Consider the following 25,147-nt stretch of genomic DNA (forward strand, 5'->3'; position numbering starts at 1 on the left):
AGAAGTACAGAAGAGAGAGGGGGAAAAAAAAGGTGAAATGGAACCAATATGAAATATAAACTGGGGGTCCAAGAACAAATCCAGGAAGATGAGATAAAGTGACAGTTATTTCACACCAAAGTTTAAAGAAATCTACAGGGTGCTGTAGGAGTGCTTTATTCCTCAGTTAAGAGGTTTTTGGTACGTTTCTGGGACCTTTGTACAATCAAAGGGAGGAAAATTTAGTTGAAAAGCTTACATTACAGACCAAATCTTTAACCAAAGAAGAACAGGGTCATGTGGCTAACACGCTTAGTAGGTCAGAGCAAGTTCTCTGGTTTAAGTCTGACCCATTAACATTTTCTCTAGTTTCTTCCATCAGCACAGTCTGGGGGTGGCATCCCACATCCTTGCCAGATGGAATTCTTACTTCACTCTCTAGTTCTGAGATTTCTGGCCCAATCTAAATTATAATGTGTACTGTCATCTATAAAATGTAAAGTAAAGCACCTCTCAGCTAGATTTCCATAAAAATTGCCATTTTGAGGTCAACGCAGACGGTTTCTGAGAACAAAATAAATCTGGGATGATAAGAGGGAAAACTGATAGTATCTGGTAACCTTGCCCCTGTTGAGTACAGTTCAAGAGGTTAATGAAAGACAAGGGCTTATATCCCACGAAGAAATCCCTTGCATAATAATAAGGTTGAGCTTGGGAACACAGTGTGCTGAGATAAAAGAGGCTTCACAGTACTGTCTGAAAACTGCCCTCTTCTGTTCCAGCTATGAGGCTGAATGCCCTCCAGTTGGCAACCTGCTTGGCATGAGTGAGCTTTCCATGGTTTGCATCAGAGGGACACAACAGGGCACAGGGATCTGCCATAACAGCAGGTCTTTCTGGGTGGGGGGAAAGCTTGGAACTCTGTGTTCATGCTGTCAGCATGAAAGTGCAAGCACAAACTGGCAGTGGCAGTTGCAGCCCAACAGCCCTTCCTATGATATGTATGCCTACTACCACACACTCTCACGACAACCTGGTGCGGTGGGCAGTAAGTGTGCTCTCCACTTATAGGCAAGGCAGGAGGCTCAAGGAGAGCCTCAACTCTAGTTACTGGGCTGTGGGCCTGTGCTCTGTACCGCTCTCCCACATACCCACACCACCTGCCTGGGTCCCCTCCCCAGACTAGAGCCACTCACATGCAGGTCAATGAGACGGAAAGCCAGTTCAATGCTAAAGAATTAGAAGCACAGACAAGTACAATTTGGCTGAGTTCTTACAGTGGAATATAAATCTAAATTAGACCTAAATCACCATTTTAGAACTCTAGCTATGAAACTGGTCTCTCAACTTTTTCACACCTCACACCTCATTTTAACCTGCGAGCTAACAATCTTCCCATGGGTAATGTGGCCCTACTCCGGCTTCAAAGAGTGTGCCATTAGACAAAGGGAATAGCTGTATGTTGGGGGGTTAGTAGGTAGGTCCCAGAAAAGAGAAGCCTCACTGGATGAGCTCTGGCCTCCTTTCAGTTGAGTGTTACCTTCATTTCATCCATCCAGTCCATAATGTAGAGCATTTCCTGGAATATCTTCTGCAGCCCCAGGTTCATCTCGAGGCGCTGCCTGCGGGCCCTGAGCAGTTCCAGAAGGTATTCCCAGAGCCGGATGACATTGTCTTTCCTTGCTGTGATACGCTTGATGTCGTGGTAGTTCTCTGCCTCCAGCTCCCTGGCCACGGCTACCACAGCTTGCACACGTTCCTCATATGCAGCAATGTCTGTCTCAATGGCCTCGTGTTTTTTAGTGGCAGCCTCAACTGCTGGAAGGTCAAATCCAAAGTTGTCCTACAGAGAAATGGAATGAAAAGAAGCACAAAATAAAAAAGCCATCCTACTGGAACAAAGAAAGGAATTCCAAAGATGGACTCCTGAGCACACCTTAATCTTTGGTGGTCCCAAAGGCAAACACTGACTCCTGAGCCCCCTCCCCTGCTAGTCTCTGCCTTCCCAAGGACCCTTAAAACTCCATGCTTGATCTCAGATCCCCCACATAGGTTCTCATTTTACAGGAGGTCCAACATGTACCAAGCACCTTCTTATGAGCCTGGAGCAAGTGATGGCTTATTTTAAGCCAAGTAGAAAAGAAAGCCACTTTTATTTATTTAGGCCAATCTATCTGAAAGGATTAGCTGGTCAAAGATTGCAGAGGGAATTTTTTTTTAATTGTATTAATGTGAATGGTTCACACACTCACTGGCTCTGAACAAACTCTGAACTGCTTCCAATCTATGAGAAGTTAGATAAACAGAAGAGCAAGTATATTAGAAATTATAAACATCCTCCTCAAAGGAAGTGGCAAGATGATTTGGCAGTTGCTTCAGAACACTGGATGTTGATGAGTCGCTGCCCTTTGGCCCCTGGGTACAGTCTACACTTCTAGATTACCCCCAGAGCAGTTTCTTGAATGAGGTCTAGAGTACAACCTGAGACACCAGACGCTGGTTTTCACTCAGCCAAGTCTCTCTCATAGCTGCCTTGCGATCAAATCTGCGGGCAAGCTGTTCCAGTTTCTCCTGTCTTATGAGCTCATTCCGCAGAGCCAGTTCTCGCTCATGTTCCGCTTTTTCCAGTCTTTCCCAGGCCTACAGAAGTGAAAAAGAACAGTTGCTTGCAATGTTCAAGGAACTTTCCTTTGGCTACTGTCAAAAGCTTGTATTTTTTAAAGAGACCTAAGAACTTGAAAGGGAAATCCCGTTCTCACTCTGACTCTTAAGCCTTGAGGAAAAAAGTTTTCTCTCAGTCTAACTTCATGGGAACATTCTCCTGTATCTACGTCTCAAAATCCTATGTTGTATTTGGAAAACAAAACAGTGTAGATATGGGGCGATATAGCTGAATTATAAATCTCCGGCTTTGGGAGGCAACAAAAATAATCATCTCCAACGTTACATGATTTTTCTCAGAAAGAAATCCTAACCCTCTCATTCATCCCATCATAGCCACTTGTTTTTAATATACATACCTGAGTATTTTTTTCAGAATCCTCACCAATTATCCACATTAAATTTAGTTCTATGAAAGATACCTTACTTCCCATTTAAAAAAATTCCACTTAAAAGAACTAAATGTACAACTGACCACAGTTCTAGATTTTTCAAATTTCTAGTTGGAAATAATGCCCATTCTGGAATTTTACAATCACAGACATAACAGACATAACATAAATTGTCTGACAGTTTCTCTGATGGAAGGAGCCAAAATCCTAAACCCCAACCTCTAGAGATTCTAGATACATGAAATAAGGTTTCAAGTTCTTTCTTCTGCAGTTTTAAGATGTCTGAGTCAATTACCTCAGACAACAGTGACAAGGTAAATAGGCCCAAGGCTTGTTTGCCAAAATCTAACACCGCCCCCAAACCTCCCACAGACTGGCCCACCACATGCAGGTACCACACGTGGCTTGCCTCTCTGTAATCCCCAAGCAACAGCTGTCAGGGTATTACCAACTAAACAGGCCAGGACAAACTCTTTTCAGTCTCTGGCCTGCTTAGCAAACAAGACCCAGCAGTAGAATCTGAGGCCTACAGGAGGTCAGCACCCAAACAGGACAGAATGAAGTGGTTTTACCTTGTTAATATCAGAGATAAGCTTCCCTTCCCGGGGCATGTAGACTTTCTGATTGTTGGCCCTCATCTTGCTCTGAATAGTGAAAAGCAACACTTCCAAATTCCCCTTCTCAGTAAATCTAAGCACAGAAAAGAAACCAGCCATAAACGTTATTTGCTTTATTTTGTTCCTTCAAGGGAGAAAAACTCATTTGCTTCTGGAGAAAAAAACATGGCACAGCTATACAATTTTAAAAGCCATTTATCTCTGGTCCGGTTTATGTGAAATGCATGCAAGAGAAACTGCAGTGGGTTAGTTTTTGGGTATTAAGACCCCAAAATGTGCCAAACTGTGGAGTATTTCTGTGTTTGTTTATTGTTAACTGAGATTTCTATTTGGGGCACATAATACCTTTCTTTTATTAATCACCTCATTCAAGGTTTAGACCTTAAGTCCCAGACAATGGACTTACTTTATTCAGAGAGGACGGCTTGAATGCATTCAGTAAGAATTATTTCAAATGACTATCTAATGTAACTTTCAATGCATTTCAGAGACCTTAGCAAGGAATTCACAACTGAGTAGAGTTCCAGAAAAAGGAGGAATGACTTTCAAACCATCGTTAAGTAGAGATAGGGTCCATAATCCTTATTCAACAATTAGGAATTCAAAAAAGATGCAAGAAATTAAACTTTTGAGCAGTAAAACCTAGTAAGAACTGATATGAAATTATTTGTCTGTTTATATCTAACACAAGGTGAATATTCACACATTTTGCTACACAGAGATTAGCAGGCCTGATTGTAACTGCCTGAGACCCACCTGCGGTCTTACAGTACACCACACGTATACACCCTACTTTTCAAAAATCTCAAAAAAGGATTCTGAAACACATTAGGTTTAAGAGTTTTGGATAAAGGACTGGGGACCTGCACCATTTCTTAGGATTCTCATGTATCATGACTATCAGGGGTACAATCTACTGGAAAGGATTCCCAGAGGGCCCGATTTCTAAAAGGCTCAGTGACCCAGGATTCAGATGAAAAGGAGTAAGCCAGGCCGCTGGTGAAAGGCATTCATTAAGAGAAAAGATCAAGCAAGTCAGAAACCAGGGGTCTGTGGCTACCATAAGATCGCTTCCCACATTAATGGTGACATTCCAATGTGCATCTTACTTGGGCGGCTTCTCCACAGTGCGGTAAGTGTTGAATGCCTGGAGCTGTTGTTGAACCCCAACCAGTGAATTGGCGAATTTGCGATTGTTCAAAATAATGATGGTTTGTTCAATCCACTCCAGAAGGTCAGAGGCAAGTGATTCATACTTTTCTATCATTTTTTCTGTTTCAATAGCATTGTCAAGCACCTATAAACAAGAGTCAGAGAAATGGAAAAGTAAGACTGTATCCCTACATAAGGAAACTGCAACCCCATGTGGGCACACACAACGACTGCATGTGAAATGTTTCTATCTACTCTGGCACAAGCATTTTAAACTTGAGGAACCCTCTGTTAATAGGCACTCAGGCTGTGGCTATTATTTGTGAGCAAAGACAGTCTTAATTCAACTATAATTGCTTCTGTAACCTCCCAACCCCTAGGCAAACGGTTTAAGATTCTGATCTTAATGACTCCTACTGCCTGAGCTCCAAAATTCCTGGAGAAACAAAAAGGGCTTGTTTTGCTTGGTCCTGTTCCATGAATGTCCATGAATTTTCACTGCATTGCATCAAGAAGATGATGCATCTGGTCTGATGTGCTTTGAAATATATGGCAGGCGAACCTCAGCCTGAGAAATAAAAAGCATAATCCTGAGGCCTTTCCATCTGTGGTGAGTAGGACTTCATGCCTGTGACATTAGCCAACTCAATCAGATTCTCAATACCCAAGTTGCTGGTAGGGTTGAAAGGAGGGGTGTTTCAGGGTCTGAGATCCCCCTCAAATCCCTTCCCAAGTATTTTAGCCACCACCCCTACCTTCCTTTACTCCTTGGGATGAAGCTCTGCCTATTTCCCTGCCAGCTGGAGAGCCCGCTACAAGTTCTCCTGGCTAAATTGGAGTGCATGGGAGAACCAAGTACTCAGTGGCAGTGCATTAAGGCATGAATGAACCTCAAATGCATCTCACAACTTACACAACTGGTGAAAGCTCACCTTTCCAATTCGTTTTCCTTCAACAGCCAAAGCCTTCATCTTAGAGAAGTAGTGGTAATAAGTCACCACATAAGTGATAATAGACTTCTCATCAGGGTGGTCCACACTGATATCTGTAACCCAGAGAAGAGTTTGTTCAGTACGCTGCTCATGCGGCCACCATCCAGGCAGCAGGAAGGACCCGGAACAACTGGTCAACACCAAACAGGTCTGTGCCTGCATTTTTCATACCTGAAAGTTCTGCCATCGGTGTGTTAATTTTGGGGCTAATGAGGATGAAACCATCTCATTAACTTTTATGAATATTGGTAAATAGCTCTTACTACTGAATAGGACCATGAAAGTATTAAGAGACATGATCCTTTCTCTAGAGGATCCTAGGCAACCAAGACAACAAAATATATGTAAAACTACCACAGAGAGGTGACGAACACAGGAAGTACTCGGTCAGGATTCTTAGCAATGTGTTCACTACCCAGACACACCATGTTTGCCTCCTGCCCACTCCTGCTCCCAAACTAGATTTGTGCTCCTTGAGTCCTCACCTCTGTCCCTCGCACCAGAGGTCTCCCAATCACTCAGTCTTTGGACATCTTTATCTCCTTGTTACCCATATCCAGGTACTGAATCTGAGCCCAAATGATTCCATTTGTGGAATTCTTCTTGTCACTCATGGTTCAGATCCTCATCATTAGATCTGAAATGACAGCTCCTGCACTGGGTTTCCCTACACCCCTACTCGCTTTACACACTCTTCCTAGTTGACCTTCCAGAAGAATTGCTATGACCATACTTTCTCCTAACTCAAAATTACTCAAAAGTGCCCAGAAATCTGAAGAAAAAAATCTAATCCCTTTAATCCTTTACAATTTGCCATAACTCTCCTTCCCTTCCTTCTATCCATCCACCCACTGAATCGTTACCGGGCTTCCTTTAGGCGCCAAGTACTGTTCCACACATTTCTGAATCTATATACTTCTGCTTCCTCTCAGGCATCACATATCTGGGCCAAACTGGACCATTCACCATTCTCTATATACACCCACAATTCCCAATATTCTGTCCCTTTACTCACAAATTTTCTTTGCCTAAAATGGCCTTTCTCACTCCATCACCTTCTTCCTATCCTTCAAGGTCCAGCTGAAAAACTACCACTCCAACACAGCCATATCTGACCCCTACAGCCAGAATTGTCGTCTGTCCCCTTAGTTCCTTATGGACTTTGCTTATATGGACACAGTACACTTCCTGCTAGGCACTTTAATTCCTTATGCACATTTTATTTGTCTTACAAGACTAAGTCCCCAAGGGTAGGAAGCCTGTCTTGGTAAGTTTTGTGCCACTCCACCTCCCAAATTCTAGTGTGCTGTCTTGCACAAAGTGGGTAGTCAATAAATACTTATTGAAAGAGGGAACAAATGAGTTAAGACAGCAAGCTTCGAGGTCTTGCACTGTTGACTGAAGTACTCGACTCAGGACAGATGGAGGAGAGCGCGCACAGTGTGCCCCTCTGGGCTTTTCCATGATGTACTCACACATGCTTCCACTTCTCTTCTCCAGGCAGCCCTGTGTGGAGGCAGAACCATTTCTCTTCCTTTAGAGATGAGAACTAGGGCACAGGGCTGGAAAGCTCCCTGCCCAGTGTCATGAGGCCGCCACTGGCACTGGGGGCTAGACCCCTGTCTACTGTTCCCACCCCAGGGCTTGCTTACTTCTCCTCAGCACTGTCAATGTGTGCCCCACAAAGAGCGAATTGGAGGAAGGCTAAAAAAATGCTGCTCCTATAAGCAATTTAATAAACACAAAACATTGACACAACTGGGAAGGACTGAGCAAGCAAAACCTTTGTTTTTTAACTTGTATACAACTGTATTTTAACTGATGTTCTCTGGGGCACCGAACAAGAGGACAATAAAATAATCCAGATCAAACCACAGAATAAGCAACATCCACTGCCTTTTTTAGCTCTTTGTTCTGGGATCCGGAGAACATCAACACCCTTTTTCATACTGGTAGTGATGAGAAATATTAATTAATGAGCAAGGTATTTTAAAAAATGTTGTCATAGTGATAGGACAAAAAAGGTCCTTCATCAAAGCACAAAGAACCAGGGCCAAGGAAGAATGCCTTCCCATAGTAAGATAGGGGTTAAATGTACAAAGATTAATCACAGCCAAGGAATTTCACTTTTATGTTTATATTAAGAGATCATTTAAAGGGTTAGCACAAAGATAATTTTATCTCAGCTTCCTGTAGTGAACTTATCAGTCAATCTGATGCATTGGAAAATAGCAAGAAGCCTGCATGGCAGCCTCATGACCTCAATCTGCCCTTGGGGCTTAAACTTCCTGTTCCGTATTTATAACAACTTTAAGCTTTCACTCACATAGTTTTCTTTATTATTTGTTCACAGCCAAGAAGATCATTTCTCCAGCACTATGTACAAATCTTCTTATACTTTAAATGCTCCTCAAAGTTAGAAAAATTGCGTATGGTGGCTCATGCTAAAAAGAAGCCTAGAATTAGGACGTTGTTAAGCACAGGAGCCACCACCTGCAGGTCTGCCCCACACAGGTCAACTCCATGTCACCTGCAGTCGGTCTATAGGGTCCTGCTGCAGGAACTCAGTGCAGAGAGATCAGTTCCAGGTAGAGAATGGGGTGCTGTGCTTTCAAGCAGCCAGCCACAAAGGAGGAATGGTATTATTTCTCCTTCCACCCACACTCTCCTCTTTCCTGATGCACCTTCCTCATTTACGGTCTTCTTGCATATAAGCAAACACTGTACAGTGCTCTAACAAGGTTCCTGCCCCCAATTCTCCACCCATTCCAAACCATGCTGCTTGCCACTGTGGGATGAAAGGCAGCCAACAAGCATTCATCGAGAGCCTATGGGAGCCTCTCTTCCCTGAGCACAGCTTCTAGGAATTTCAGTGACTTCCCACTACCTCCTGTAACCTCTAGAAATTTTAACCTATTGGGCCCCCACCCACCTTTCAGTGGCATTTATTATTATTACTCTAAACACCACTCTCAATGAACTGTTTAGTCTCTAAACACACCTTCCTCTTTCCTGGTTCTGCACCTTTGCTCACGCAAGTCTCTCTGCTTAGCATGCTCTCTCCTTCAGAGCGTGTTTAAATTGTACTCATCTTTCAAGGCCCTTTTCAAATGTAATCCTTTGCACAAATTCTCAAGTAATTCCCACAACAAACCTAAGCTTTTCTTTCTTGGGTAATTCCCATTTCACACTGTGCAAATAAAACAAACTGATACAATGCAGATTTTATATTAACCCCTCAGCACTATAGATGCTAAAGGTCCCACCTTTTACCCCTCAAGCTCTTACCTTCGGGGTCCAAGAGTTTAGTGAGGCCAAGGTGCTGCTCTGCCAGGTTAAATGCATTCTGCAGATTGTAGTGTGCATTGGATTTCTTCAGTTTGTCAAAGTCTATCAGGTCAGGCCTGGGCAGAACAACAGACCACAACAAAAACTATGGCTTGAAAACACATCATGGGACCACTGAGACACAATTACTCCAGACGTGTTGAAATCATCACTTAGCAGAGTAAAAACTACAACATTAATCAATCATCACACAATGAAACCTGATTGCTGAACACACACTTCAAAGTTTATTAAGGGAAATGAAGGTAATGGTCAAACTTGCTTATTTTTTGGGTGGATAATTTACATATTTGCTTATACTTTCCTGACATGCAGGAATTTCCACCATGGTGCAGTATCAACATCAGTGGATAGGAGGATCAAAAGTCACACAGATCTACTAAAGAAGACTGTGAGCATTCTACCCCAGTATTAGTGTGATCTCTAAGAACTTACCGGTGTTTGTGTATAAGTGCATTGAAGGCCATGCCATCCCTCCAGCTAGTGGTGAAGTTGTGAATGTTGACATTGGGGTACCTAACAAAGACAAGGCACAAGAGAAAAGCAACAGAGTTAAGCAAAGGTGTACACTTTAGCTGAAGGCAGTGCCTAAAATTTAGTTTGTAAGCACTGTAAAAATGTGGGGCAGGGAATATCATTAAGGACAATCAAGTCAGAGCAAATATTGCCTTGAGTTCAACTTGCTGTAGAATATTAATACATATACATCCACATGGATTTTCTTTCTCGGTAATTCAATCTGATGAAAGATCTAAATAGTGTCCTAGTTTTTTTTAAAAAAACTACCCTTACTGAGGAAAAAGTGACCACAACTTAAACACCTCCTAGGGCCTCTTTGCCTCTCCTGGCTTTCAACTCTGCCAACAGAGACACCAGAACTCTGATGTCACTGAGATGTGATTTCACATGTTTCTTTGAAAAGGAAAGTACCTGGGGTTACCTGGTCATGCGATTCTGCTTGCTTGCTTTCTTCAATCACTGAATTTGATGAAGTTTTGTAAATCAAGTACCTCCCCTAAAACTCCCCCATGTTTGAAACTCACCCCTACTCAATCAGGTGTGCCACACCGAATTAATTATAGCTATTAATATTAATGTTATTAATACTATCTGTGGTTGGTTAAAAGTTCACCCCTAACCCAACCCCCTTATCACATACACTCCATATGGTTTCCATACTTGCTGACTGATCATCTCCACTACAGTTGTCTTCAAAGTAGTTCCAACACTAACTCCCCACGTAACCTGTACAAATTGGTTCTCAGTAAGTACCCATGAGCCCCAACAATTTCAGTGAGCAACAAAAAAGATGAAGCTCTCTGAAAAGTATTGTCACTAAAATTTCAATGACAGAATAAAAGGAAAATAGAAAATATACAAACACTACTCTTAAGTTTACTGCACAAAGCTCCCCCTTAAGGCAACAAAAATTAAGGGGAGGAGAAAACCCACAACTGTTTTTTAAAATATGGCTACGATTCTTAAACATGGTTTCAGGGTTTTATAATTCAAGATATACAGCTCCCTGGAGCTCCCTTAATAAAGAGAAGGAAACTGATGTGGAGATGGCAGGTCCAGAATATAAATCAGAACTCCTTCCATTCTGAGAGTTAGTGGAAATGTCAGGATATTAACTGCTTATGAGTTAACAGGACTTCTCAATGCAAGCAGTGGAAGAGATACTTGTCAACACCTTGTAAGTGACTACAGTGGAACTTATCCTGGGAGAAGACGTCCCCAATTCCACCTGAGTTCACACTCACCCAGCTGTCTTCATCTGGCACCACAACAGCAATGCATCCTTGGCAGACTTCTTCTCTTTGTTGTCTTCAGTTTCCACACTGATATCCTGGATCTAAGATTTACAAAGAAATATTAGAAGAATAGATGTGTCAGCTACCTAAGGGCAGCCACAGAAGAACAGACCTGCATATACACAAAGAATGAAGAGTAAGCTTTAGATCAAAGCCCAGACCTGGAGACTATCTACTGAGTGTCAGTGAAAAATGCTTTCTACAGCCAAGATTCACTCATATAAACGCCAGCCCGAAATAGGTTTTCTACGTTGCAGAGATAAGATGGAAGTGAAGACAACGTTACCTGCATGACTTCCTAGAACCTATTAGGTGTCATCGCTACACTTAAGCCCATTTTTCCATTTGCAAGGTAGAGCTATGGTTCATACAGTACACCTTGAACCTCATCAGACCCTCAAAAACACTAAGTTCAGTTTTCCATAACAAAACATTTTTCACACCAGGGTGTGTGTGTCCAAAGATGAGGAGAGTGCGTACATCATTTCCTGGGAGCAGACCCATGCTCTTGGAGAAAGCATGCACTTAAACATTGCACCTCCATGGTCTGCGTTCAGGTAGAATTGTTTGCATGTTCCCAAAATTCTTATGTTGAAATTTTAATCCTCAAAGGTTATGGCATTAGTAGGTCGGGCCTTTGGGACGTGCTTAAGTCATGAGGACCCTCACGAATGGGATTGGTATCTTACAAAATAGGCTCCAGAGAGACCCTTAGTGCCCTCTACCATGTGAGAACACAGTGAGAAGCTTGCGACCTGGAATAGGGCCATCACCCAATCATGCGGACACCTTGATCGGAGACTTACAGTCTCCGAAACTTTGAAAAATAAATTTCTATTTTCATAAGCTACCCAGTCTGTGGTATTTTGTTACAGCAGCCAAAAACAGTCTGCATTCATAAGCCACTTAGAGGCAGCATATCTTCAACATTATATACAGGACCTGGTCTACTGGCACCAAGGTCAGACCGCCTATGTTGGAATCCAGGCTCCACGATATAAGGAATGTCCAAGGGCTTCCCATTCAGTATAGAAAGATGCCCCAGAATTCTTTTTGAAAAAGAGACACGAAGAGGATAAAATATACAAATAAAGATTAAAAAGTTCGATTTTATCAGACATATAGAGAAGACATAATACCCATTCTCCTTAAAGTTTTCCAAAAAATAGAAGAGGAGGGAATACTTCCAAACTCATTCTAAGAAGCCAGCATCACTCTAATACCAAAACCATGCAAAGACCAACAAAAAAAGAAAATTACAGACCAATATCCCTGATGAACATAGATGCAAAAATACTCAACAAAATATTAGCAAATCGAGTTCAAAAATACATCAAGAGGATCATACACCACAATCAAGTGGGATTGATCTCAGGGATGCAAGGATGGTACAACATTTGAAAATCCATCAACATCATCCACCACATCAACAAAAAAAGAGAAGGACAAAAACCACACGATCATCTCCATAGATGCTGAAAAAGCATTCAACAACATTCAACATCCATTCATGATAAAAACTCTCAACAAAATGGGTATACAGGGCAAGTACCTCAACATAATAAAGGCCATATATGACAACCCACAGCCAACATCATACTTAACAGTGAGAAGCTGAAAGCTTATCCTCTAAGTAATCGGGAACAAGACCGGGATGCCCACTCTCCCCACTGCTATTCAACATAGTACTGGAGGTCCTAGCCATGGCAATCAGATAAAACAAAGAAATACAAGGCATCCAGATTGGGAAGGAAGAAGTCAAAGTCTCACTATTTTCAGATGACATGATATTGTACATAAAAAACCCTAAAGACTCCACTCTCAAACTACTAGAACTAATAGCTGAATTCAGCAAAGTTACAGGATATAAAATTAATACACAGAAATCTGTTGCTTTCCTATACATGATCGATGAACTAACAGAAAGAGAAATCATGAAAACAATTTCATTCACAAGTGCATCAAAAAGAATATAATAGCTAGGAATAAACCTAACCAAGGAAGTGAAAGACCTATACTCTGAAAACTACAAGGCACTCTTTAGAGAAATTAAAGAGGACACTAACAAATGGAAACTCATCCCATGCTCTTGGCTATGAAGAATTAATATTGTCAAAAATGGCCATCCAGCCTAAAACAATCTACAGATTCAATGCAATGCCTATCAAAACACCAACAGCATTCTTCAACGAACTGGAACAAATAGTTTTAAAACTCATATGGAACCACAAAAGGCCCTGAATAGCCAAAGCAATCCTGAGAAGGAAGAATAAAGCAGGGGGGATCTGGCTTCCCAACTTTAAGCTCTACTACAAAGCCACAGTTATCAAGACAATTTGGTACTGGCACAAGAACAGACCCACAGACCAGTGGAACAGAATAGAGTCCAAATGTTAACCTAAACATATATGATCAATTAATACATGATAAAGGAGCCATGGACATAAAATTGGGAAATGACAGCTACTTCACCAGCTGGTGTTGGCAAAACTGGACAGCTACATGTAAGAGAATGAAACTGGATCATTGTCTAATCCCATACACAGAAGTAAATTCAGAATGGACCAAAGACCTGAATGTAAGTCATGAAACCATAAAACTCTTAGAAAAAAACATAGGCAAAAATCTCATGGACATAAACATGAGTGACTTCTTCATGAACATATCTCCCTGGGCAAGGGAAACAAAAGCAAAAATGAACGAGTGGGACTACATCAAGCTGAAAAGGACAGCAAAGGACACCACCAAGAGAGCAAAAAGGCATCCTACAGTTTGGGAGAATATATTCATAAATGACAGATCGGATAAAGGGTTGACATCCAAAATATATAAAGAGCTCACACACCTCAACAAACAAAAAGCAAATAATCCAATTAAAAAATGGTCAGAGGAGCTGAACAGATAGTTCTCCAAAGAAGAAATTCAGATGGCCAACAGACACATGAAAAGATGCTCCACATTGCTAGTCATCAGAGAAATGCAAATTAAAACCACAATGAGATACCACCTCACATCAGTAAGGATTGCCACCATCCAAAAGACAAACAGCAGCAAATGTTGGCGAGGTTGTGGAGAAACGGGAACCCTCCTACATTGCCGGTGGAAATGTAAACTAGTTCAACCATTGTGGAAAACAGTATGGAGGTTCCTCACAAAGCTCAAAATAGACATACCATTTGACCCAGGAATTCCACTCCTGGGAATTTACCCTAAGAATGCAGCAGCCCAGTTTGAAAAAGACAGATGCACCCCTATGTTTATAGAAGCATTATTTACAATAGCCAAGAAATGGAAGCAACCTAAGTGTCCATCAGTAGATGAATGGAGAAAGAAGCTGTGGTACATATACACAATGGAATATTATTCAGCCATACAAATCCTATCAATTGCAACAACATGGATGGATGGAGCTAGAGGGTATTATGCTCAGTGAAATAAGCCAGGTGGTGAAAGACAAGTATCAAATGATTTCACTCACCTGTGGAGTATAAGAACAAAGGAAAAACTGAAGAAGCAAAACAGCAGCAGAAGCACAGAACCCAAGAATGGACTAATGGTTATCAAAGGAAAAGGACTGGGGAGGATGGGTGGGAACAGAGGGATAAAGGGTGGGGGGGTGGGGAGGGGAGAAAAGAAAGGGGGCATTACGATTAGCATGTATAATGTGTGTGGGGACATGGGAGGGCTGTACAACACAGAGGAGACAAGTAGTGATTCTACAACATCTTACTATGCTGATGGACAGTGACTGCAATGGGGAATGTGGGGGGAACTTGGTGATCGGGGTAGTCTAGTAAACATAATGTTCCTTATGTAATTGTAGAGTAATGATACCAAAATAAAATTTTAAAAAAGATTAAAAAATTCGAAACTTTCAACTAGAAAAAACACTTAGATTTAAAATCATTATACCTCTTAAAAAAAACCTCTCCATTTTTAACTGTGGTAAATATTCAAAATCCGAGTTTGCATAAACTCCATGTTCTATTATTAGGATCATTAGCTCATGTACAGAAAGTAAATGTGAAAGAGTAACTCTCACTGAAGAGGTGAGAATACAGACTCACCAAAAAACGCAGGTGGAATGTTATACATTAACCCCTGACAACTTTCTTATGCTCCTGTGTGAAGAAGGGAACCTGTTTCCACATTTGTACATTTAAAACACACGTAGCCTACCTTCTGAAATGTACATTAACTCCCTATTTACAGACAGGGCAAACTCAGATTTTCATCCCAGTTTCCCACACCTTCTTTTAAAGGGACAGCAGCATAAACCCTGTATGTCATCACATATGGATTTAATGGATATCTGCTACACACAGACAGGCCAGGCCATGTCCTGGGGGCTCTGGACACGGACACACGCACACACACACTGAAACGCTGAGACAAGGCTGTAAAATCAGGAGCTGGCAGGAAAGAGATTTTGTAGATATATGGGGAAGCTTCATACAGAAAGTAAGCTAGGCCTCAGCTGATGCAGAACCAACACGCTTGGAAAGGGTTATGATTTAAGAAAGCTGCTGGAGAAACCGGGGTCATGTAAGACACCAATACTGCAGGCTGTGAAGTGACATGGGCAGCCTGTGTTTCTAGCCTCAAATGAAAAAGAGAAAGTCGTTGTCAGCATTTACAAATTTAAGTACAGAAAAAAGGCAATCTGTCAGGAAGCTGATTAGTCAATGACTCAACCCAATTCCTGTTGAGAATCCAGGAGAGGGCTGTGGTGCCAGCTGACCACTGTGGGCACTGACCTGACATGAAGGTCCACCAGCAGTATGCCCTTCCATGATTGGATTACTACAGGCCCCAGGCAATAGAAATAGAACATCTTACTCTACACAACTGACGTGAGGCTCAAGGATTGTCCCGATAATTTCACCTCAGTTGGCCTAAGACTGAGAGCAATAATCAGTGAACGTAATGATATTCACTTCACTTTCTAATAATTCAGGAGCTAAATGACAGAAGCCTATGTAAGAGTTCTGTTTGCAAAATAAAGTCGTTGATTGTTGTAATTAATTCCATGAACGATGTCATTAGAAGTGGTTCCTCCTCAGACTTGCTTATTCACAATCACCAAGGCTGGGGCTGGGTAATCTGAGTTAGTAAAAAGTTTCCGCAGGGAGTCAGATGGTAAGCCAGTCTTGGGAACCACCCATTCAGGAAGTTTCTCTGTAGAGCTCTTTTTTAGCTCCCTACGCCATCCTCCCACATTAACACCCAGGACACGGTAAACTCAGGCCCAATCCCAGGGGGAGCAAGAAGGAAAACGATGTTTACAGGCTGATTTTGGAGTTTTAAAAAGGATACAAAGAAAGCTATAATCTGATTTCTGTTTTTTCCTTTTTTGGTGTGGTTTTTATTTACACAGAAAAATCAATCAGACTTTTTTTCAAAGTGGTACAACAGGAAGGAAAAGCACAGAACACAGCCACCAAGGAGACAGGACTATTAGGACTTTGTTTGCAGAGTAACCTGACACTATGGTAAGAAGTGTTTCCTGCATTTCAAATTTTAATTGACAAGCAAGAGCATGAAGCATTCACCTGGAGAAAGAACCACTCATCAGCCCAGAGGTGTTTCACAGTCCTGAAAGGCTGAGCCCTCTCCTCAGGGGTCAGAAGCATGCACTACAGCCCCAGCTGGCTGTGTGATCCTGAGCAAGGCTCATCCCTTTCTTGGTAATGTGAAGCAATTAGACAAAATTACCTTGAGTACCTTCTGACTTATAGTACTTCTACTACTTAGAGCCTTGCCCCCAAACATAACAAACCCATAAAATGGCTATCAATTCAAACAAGGATAAGGCTTTTTTTGCACACTGCCCCTGAAAACTGCTTCCTCACATCCAAAGGAGGATGAGGAGGTGAAAATGGACCCACAAGTATCATAATCCTAAACAGCTTCTCCTAAAAATATTCTGATACATGCTACAACCTGGCCGAGTTTGGACAGTCTAGTGCTAGTAACCTTCCATCATGCACATCCCTAGACCTTTGCTCCTGGAAAGCTGAGCAGCACACAGCAGACGTCTGGGGATGGCACGGGTGAAGTGGTGGGCTGGGATGCCGCCCAGAAACTCTCCCATCTGACAGGACAGCCAAGGCTTTCAGGGTTAGCAGAACTAAGGGAGGAGGATGCGACAGCTGCCCCATGCCCATAGGGCAGCTGGATGTGACTCACAGCTCCACACATGTGATTCTAAGATGCCATTTCAACCTGGTCTTCCCAGTCCCTCTGGAATGGGGAGGGCAGCTGCACAAGGATGCTCTTACCCAGGAGGAAGGCAGAATCCCTGAGCCAAGTCTCTTACCTGGAAGCGCAGGATGATGGTCCAGATGAGGCCAAGGGTCAGCCGGTGGTTTCCATCCACAATGTCGTGGGACCCCATGTTCTCAAGATGGACTCTCTGCTCCTTCAGGAACTGAAGGGCCTTGTCCACATTTTCCAGACAATGGATGCGCATTCGTCCCTTGGTGGGTTTAGGCTAGAAACAGGTGAGCAAAGGTAGAAAGAGATCATCCAATGGGGCAGAAACTGGCTCCCGGCTACGGCCCAAAGAGCGTGCCCTGCACTCTCCTACCCAAACTAAAATCTTAAGAAATGTGTGCTCATACAGTCCAAGGACAGCACTTATCTAATAGCCTTAGAAGACAAAAGTTTACCCAAGGGATGGTTGTGGATCACTCTGTAAACATTTGTTTGATCATGGAAGCTACATAATTTAGAAATGCTTATAGAAGCTGGAACCCAGTTTTCATAAAGAGCTTTGGAGCTACTGCTACAATCCACAGGTTTTTGCAGATGCACGGCAAACACCTCCACGGATTTTCTGACTGCTTTAGATGTAAAACTGGCTTACCACCTGCTGGGTTGAGATTTCCTAAGGTTGGCTCAAAGTGATAAAAAGGGACACACCACCACATCAGAATTTCCAAGTGTGGGTTTTGTAAGGGTGACGGGCAGGGTTCAGTAAAAGGGTATGACTTACTGAGAAGTAAGATAAAGGAAAAAAATAAGAGAGTAGTCTAAACCGAATATCCCAAATGTCCTTTCCTTTTACCTAGTTCTATCAAAATCCAAGAGGCCCTTGGAAGATGAACATTTTCAAAAAACAAAGCAAACGTTAAAGATTAGACATACATATATACGCACATAAAATTTTCAATGGGCCTGTATCATGTACTGTTTTGGGAGCAAGCTCAAGTCAGCTGCCTCCAGCTCCGCCCTTCCCACAGGCCTTTCTCCTTCCCATCACTCCTCTAGCAGAGGCTGCCTCTTGGGCAGATGCATGGCCTGCACTCGGCCTGGCTGACTTGGTGGCCGCTATCCTACCTCCCCAGCCCCCATGTTTCCTTGGCCATCCTGCCACACCACATCCAACTTTCAAGGCACATCTTTCCAGGAGACACTTCCAACCATTCCAGTTTTCACACATCTCCCTTCCCCTCAAATATACACATTTAGGCTCTGGGCCACAGAGTTTGGGAACTAATCATCATCTTTTATTTTTGCTGTTGTTTCATGTATTATTCCAACGATTAGCTTCTTGAGGCCAGGGTCGACGCTTCATGAGTCTGCTATTTTCTCGGCAGCCTGTGCGAACCACACCAGAATGGTAGTGGCCCAAATGCCTGCAGATGGACTGGGCACAGTGTCTGCTAAGAGCCACGGGGAGAAGGCAGCCAGCTGTGCAGCAACCTGGGTACACCCAGGGAAGGGTGACAGCCAGTCCCACATAGGGTCTTACCGCTTTCCCCCTTTCCCCTTTTCTCCTCTTTAGTTGAGATCCTCAGTTCTTTGCTAGATGGAAAACATCTGAAAAGAAGATGACGGATAGCAAGTATCCATTTTAAGTCTGCCCAATCTCAGAATATGTTGGTTTTTCCTTAACTTCCTCCTCTTCTACCAAAAAACAATAGAAGACTGTGCTTTGATCCTAGTAAAGTAAGATTACATGCAGAAGCATTACCACAAACATCAGATTCTACTTTCAAATAGCAATGGAAAAAGGAATGTCTCTAAAAGTCAAGCTTTTCACACTATTCTAGTTTTCTTTATACTCCCACCCCCAAAAAGGCATTTTTATCTTCAGACACTTCACAATTAATTTATTTCAGATATGTGGGAAATGCTAGGATTTGTTACGTATGTTATATGAAGTGGTAACATTACATCAAAATCCAGCAATCTAATGAGGTAAGAAAAAGATCAGATTAAAAGGAGTGTGCTCAACTTAAAATTCTATGACTCTGACTCTATAGACTGGATTGAGGCCGCCACTGACGCTCTCTCAAAGGTTTGCCTGTAAACCTCACATTGGCCCCATCCCCAGGCATCACTAGGCTCCTCTCCTCAGATGCAGAGAGGTGCATGGACCCTGCGATGTCCCTGATGAGGTGGGTGGGCCTATTGGCCCTCAGTAAGAAGTCTCAGAATTCTGCATCTGCTTCTCATGTATACACTTTCAGTTCTTCTGATCTCCTAGGGATTAGCAGTCACCTCTTACAGCTAACAAAGTGACTCTTCACAGCAGCCTCTTATATCCAAGTGGCATCTGGACTGCATGAGGCTCCAGGTTAACATTTGTTCAAAGGTGAGGGATGCAGGTTAACTGCCACTAAGAAGGTGTGTGAATTCTGGTACAGGGGCTTCGGCCATTTCTTTTTAGCTGTTTCAAGGCCTTTCCTCTCACCCCAATGATTATGTGCCTGACCAGTGACAGGGTCTGCCTACATAGCCTGTTTCAATCACAAAGAGGGGGTCTCCATGCAGAGAAGTGCAAAGTAATGAGGACAGAACCATTCTTCTAACTGCAGCAGACATTCTCCCACGTATTCCTCTGTGAGGGCAGAAAGGGGTATTTCCTAACTGAGCTACAGAGGAACAGTGTGGGATGGAGTTAACAAGGTGCTAAGGCGGGGAAGAAAAAGGAATAGACTGGGGCCGTCACTGTCTTCTGAGGCTCCATCAGGTACCACCATTGTTCTTTTAGACTTTATCTTGAAAATCTCACCCTCAAACACACGAGACAATTCCAAGCCTTTATTCTCCCTCTAAAAAATCTCAGTGGAATATGTGCTTCTTTCCACATGAGTACAGGTGCAAGGCTGTAGGGGTGTGGGGGAGGGACTATAGAAGAGGTCCATTTTCCTGCAGGTTGGGGTAAACTAAGGTCATGTCACAGGGACCCCAAGTTGGTCCTGACTAACAATGCCAGATGAGCTATGGATGGCTCACTCCAGACCTAGACGCGACTCAAGTCCCTGGCAAGCAATAGCTATTAGCAACTACAGTGGGAGACACAGGAAGGATGAAATGAAAATGACAGACAACCCTCTTAAGGTAAATGATGAGATACCTTCAAATGGTTAAAACACAAACAAACCTCACCTATTTCCAAAAGACAGAGGAAATGGCAAACTACCCCCCAACTTTTTTTCAACTCTTCCCAAATCAAACCAGAATGGTGGACTGCAGGGGAGAGGATGATGTTCTGCTTCTCTGTCCCTAAAGTTTCTTTTCAAAAAAAAATCTCTTACAGCTCCTGGCCTTTACATCTTTTATAACGTCAGACATGAGCAAACCAGACCTCTGCAACATGCTTTGTTGATCAATTTAACGTAGAAGGTAATGATTCTGATGTTAACAGTTCTACATTCAAGTTACAATTTCCCTGCCTACACCTCAACTGTTCATTCACAAAATGGGGATAACATCGATAATTATCTTCGAAAAGGTATGCTACATAAATGAATGGTAAGCTAATCATTACAGTGTTCTCAAACCCCCAAGTGTCCCTCTACCAGCAACGGGTGCCCCAAGTATTTTCCTCCTGAGAGTTCTTCTTAACACCAAAGAAAGGAGACTCTGCCCCCTCCCTGCCACTTTGGCTTTTAATTGTTTAGAAGTAACACATGTCTCTGAAGTCAACAGGAAATGTTTAGGGTCTGATAGAACTCTCTAAGTTTCAGAAAAGTTGATACATGTCAGTTGAAAGGCAAATTTAAACCAGAAGAGACTACCCCAAAATAGTGAAGATAGTACCACTCTTAATCCTGATGCCAGAAATTAAATGCTGGACTAGAATGAAAAGGTGGTAGAGAAAAACATGGCTGGTTTGTGTCCCAAGGGAGGGCACATGGGATGAGGTGGAGAGAAAATGTGAAAATACCCGAATTTCAACACCTGAGGCTCCTATACGTAGTAAGTACTCTGTAATTTAAAGCGTATTAGGAAACCAGCATGATTTACAGAGCTATTTTAAATATTATTATTACTGCTCTACAGCTAAGAATTCAAACTAGGCTACTGCACAGTAACAGTTATCAGGGGATGTGCTGCTTTACCACCTCACAATACCACCTTTACGATTTTTAAACACTTCCCCACGTTTCATCTCAGTTGAAGCTCACTCATCTTCAATGGCGGATTAATCCTTTTAAACCAAAAGAATAAACTAGACATGGTGAAGTTAAATGATGTACTGGTGGCACAAAACATGGGCCAGTAAGAATCAAGATTAAAACTCAAGTATATCAACTCCCAAGTCTTGTGCTCTATTGGCTTTGGAAGAGACTTCTAAAATATTCCAGGGACCTAAAAATTCCAGGCCATTTATTGAGCAATTTTGTTAACCTCTGTCAGGTGGTTTATGTCTGTTATTACATTTTATCCTCAGAGTCACATCATATAATAATAATAATAATAATAATGATTCTTGTCATTTTACGGATAACAACACACTGGTTTAGAGCAATGAACTAATGCATGCAGATAGTTGCGGAGGGCCAGGATTCCAAAGCTCAGTCTCTTTACACTACACCAAGAAAGAGCCGTACACATTTCCACATGAAAGGAAATAAAGAGACTCAATTTCCATCTGGCAGATAGTTTTCTTTAAAAAAAAAAAAAAAAAAAGCTATTTTTATATTACTGAACTTCCATCTTCTCAAAAGGAAGAAGACATAACAATGGAGCAAACTGAACACAATGGAGCTAGGGGGAGGGGTGCATCTCTCAGTAATAAACATTTTCTGAGGCCTCACCCTAAGAGCCACCGATTATGCCAAGAAAAGGAGCATTCCCTGCTTGCCTCCATTAATTATTGTCAAATTCCTAGTGTGACACAGGTCCATTCCCATGGCCACATGTGCATTTCTGATGAGGCAGTTTGAAATGCCATTAACGTGGATGACCAGGATGAATACCAGACTCCTACGTGCCTAAGAAACAAGGTTCCTCTGAGAAATGCCTATTTTTACTGATCCTCCTTTAAACCACCGGAACAAGCTCCCCTGCTCCACCCTCACCAAGGCGTGTGTTCCTGTTTTGCACAAACTTTTCCTGTTTCCCCTTCCCAAGGTCTCTTCTGTCCTTTCTAGTCCCAGATCTATATCCACCACAGCTCCATGCCAGGCCTTGCTCCAGACCCATCTTCTTGCAGATGTCACAGGAAGAGTGGGAATAACAGGGCTCAAGAACCACCTCTAGCATCTGACAACGTAACTGTTATTAGAGTAGCTGGTCCTGGCCCTGCCTCTGAGAAACTGTGCAGCCTTCGGCATATTCACCTGAGCCAACTGAGGCCCTTAGAAAGGAATGAGGGAGCCGGATGGCTCCTCCCACGTGGCTCTGCCCAGATGCCTGCCCAGCCTTGAGTTTAGGTCAATTATACCCGGTAGGGCCATGAGGATTTTCTATGGAATATTTACAACAGCAGGGTTTCTGTCAGAGCCTAGAGATGGAAAATGTTTCCTGGAATGGATCTGGCCCCCTTGAGTAAAAAAGAAGACATCAGGAAGGATTTCCTGCAGAGTGTACGGGGAAGCCCCTAGAGAGCTGGACCACTCTGTTCCACCCTGGCAACCCTGCTCCTGCTATTTCTCTCCGGGGGTATCCAAAGCTACCTTTCAGCCATCTGAAGCAACAGCTGTCCTAGGGCTGAAGGGTGGACAGAGCACCACCCATCAGCCCTGGGAAGTGAGGAGGCCAACTGCAGGCCTAGGCGTGCCACACACCAGCGGGCAGCCTTGCCAGCCACTTTTTCCGGGTTACAGTACCTATGAAACGAAGGGACCTAACTCAGTACCACTGAAGGCACTTCCATCTGTAAAACACAATCTAGGTGTCGGAAGGTAGAAGACTTGCTAGCACACATGGTGAATTCTAATGCATCTGCTGGTCTCAGTATACCAATGTGACAGATGCTTGCCTGTATTTTTATCTTCTAATCAGAGTAGATTTTCACCACACACACACACGTCTCTACTTAATACAGCAGGTTGGATGGGAAGCATTAATTCCACAATCTCCTCTAATGCAATATACACTTGACCCTTGAACAATACGGGTATGAACTGTGTGGGTCCACTTATACGTGGACTTCTTCCAAAAATACACTGGAAATTTTTTTGGAGATCTGCAACAATTTGGAAAAACCTTCTTTCTTGCTTACTTTAAGAACAATACAACAGTCAGCTATATAGCTAACTTTATTTCATATTTAGTAACCAACACCTCCTACACATCAAACTTTGAGCTTTAAGAAGATTATAGGCAATTCTTGCCCAATTAAAATTAACCATGGAACGACACACTGGGTTCTACCGGTTCTTGCCTGTCTCCTCACTGGTTGGGGCCCACTCCAAGGAGCATAATCTCCTTCAGCAGGTTCAGTGGGAAAGAAGGGGACAAGTAGGAGAGTGGGCTGGAGTCCAAGTTGTATTACTTACCAGTGATACTGGCCTTGGCCAAGAGCCTGTTCACTCTGTCAGTTTCTTCTATAAAGCTTAAGTTGCCCACTTCATTAGACTGTGAGAACTAAGTAACATAATGTGCATAAAGGTGAACAACTAAGTGACACATCCTGAAATTATCATCATCATTTCTTCCAAAAACGAGCTCCAGTTTAGCAGGGATGCTTTCCCTACACCAAGTTCCCTCCTAACACCCATCCCTAAACTCTTCTTCACCTTTCCTCACAGCAGACACGGGACCCATATATTCTCTGGCTATCCCTACCTACACCTCTCCTCCTTGATCTAGCTGGAACTCTGCCCACTTACTAGGGTTTCTTGACACCCCATCCAGCAGACGGCTTTTCCCTTCTGAACTCTAGGACTAGGCCATCCACTCAGTACTTTATCATATGAACTGCGGCTATTAATTCACTTTTCACATTTGCACAATTCAGACCACAATTTAAAGGCAGCATTCTTTTGTGGCTGGTTGTTCGGAACAAAAGCAAATACTGCCACACAATGACACTACAAACAACAGGTAGGTTCTGTGGCCAGTCCGTAAAACCCCCTTCCAACTACAATACACATTAGTATAGTTCTTCTAACAAAGGCTTTATGTAAAACTCAGAACAGTTCAATGGCGGACTTAGGGCTTAACAGATCTCATGGTAAATCTATCTTTTCCATCTAGCTCAGCCTGTTCTGGAATTAATGGTGACCAAAAGAAAAAAAAAATCCTCTTCTGTTTGCTTCTCTTCTCTGAGACTGATTAACAGAGTAAGAAGACAGAATATCAGTCAAACAGCAGGCAAGCAAAAAATCAGTGTTATCTGCTATTTGAAATGGTGGGTGCCCAGGGGAGGGCAGGAGTGTTCAGAAAACCTTGTCCTCTCTGTCAGAGGTGAGGGCTCAGTTGGACAGGAGCAAGGCAGAACACTGGCTGTCCTTCTTAGAACCATTCTTCACTGCTGAGGCCCATGAAGCAAGAGGGCAGGCAAAGGCAAGCCTCAGACCTGGGTTATGTATGACCTGTAGGCTCCACTCCACCACCTACATACAGGCCTAAAAATATTATGTCCCCTCCCTGCAAAAGTCGGTGTTGCCATGGAACACATCTTCATCTGGTCCTAGGATCTGGGACCAATGACAAGGTGACAGCACAGGCTCTGTACTCCCTGCTTTTACCTGCTTGGGGTGATGCTAAAGTCAGTGGTGGGTCTGTATTTTTTAGGGAATTTTAAAGTGAGACCTTTACATAGAATTAATTAAGAGTCCATACTAATTTCAGAATAAAATATTGGAAAGGAATGGCTTTTCTCTGTCACCAAAACAATCCCACCTAATCCAGCAGCAGTCTCTTCACTGCTCCTTAAGCTGACATAACTAAAGCAAAGAGAGGGGCACTTCCAGTTATAGACCTTGCCCAAACCAGGGCCAGAAAAG

General features: G+C 42.8%; 1 protein-coding gene across 5 annotated transcripts in view; it reads right to left on the reverse strand.

The window, feature by feature from the left end:
• SPTBN1 (spectrin beta, non-erythrocytic 1) overlaps positions 1-25,147 on the reverse strand; it is a 197,324-nt gene that overhangs the window by 38,754 nt on the left and 133,423 nt on the right. For all 5 annotated transcript variants that reach the window (XM_073213209.1, XM_073213215.1, XM_073213219.1 and 2 more), the window contains 9 exons: positions 17,275-17,448; positions 10,905-10,996; positions 9,577-9,657; positions 9,082-9,197; positions 5,734-5,846; positions 4,759-4,946; positions 3,605-3,722; positions 2,461-2,619; positions 1,520-1,822 (listed from right to left, as the gene is read on the reverse strand). In XM_073213209.1, the coding sequence (XP_073069310.1) occupies positions 1,520-1,822; positions 2,461-2,619; positions 3,605-3,722; positions 4,759-4,946; positions 5,734-5,846; positions 9,082-9,197; positions 9,577-9,657; positions 10,905-10,996; positions 17,275-17,448 (1,344 nt within the window). The remainder of the gene's footprint in view (positions 1-1,519; positions 1,823-2,460; positions 2,620-3,604; positions 3,723-4,758; positions 4,947-5,733; positions 5,847-9,081; positions 9,198-9,576; positions 9,658-10,904; positions 10,997-17,274; positions 17,449-25,147) is intronic.

This window comes from Manis javanica, chromosome 1 (assembly GCF_040802235.1).
Source record: "Manis javanica isolate MJ-LG chromosome 1, MJ_LKY, whole genome shotgun sequence".
NCBI lineage: Eukaryota > Metazoa > Chordata > Mammalia > Pholidota > Manidae > Manis > Manis javanica.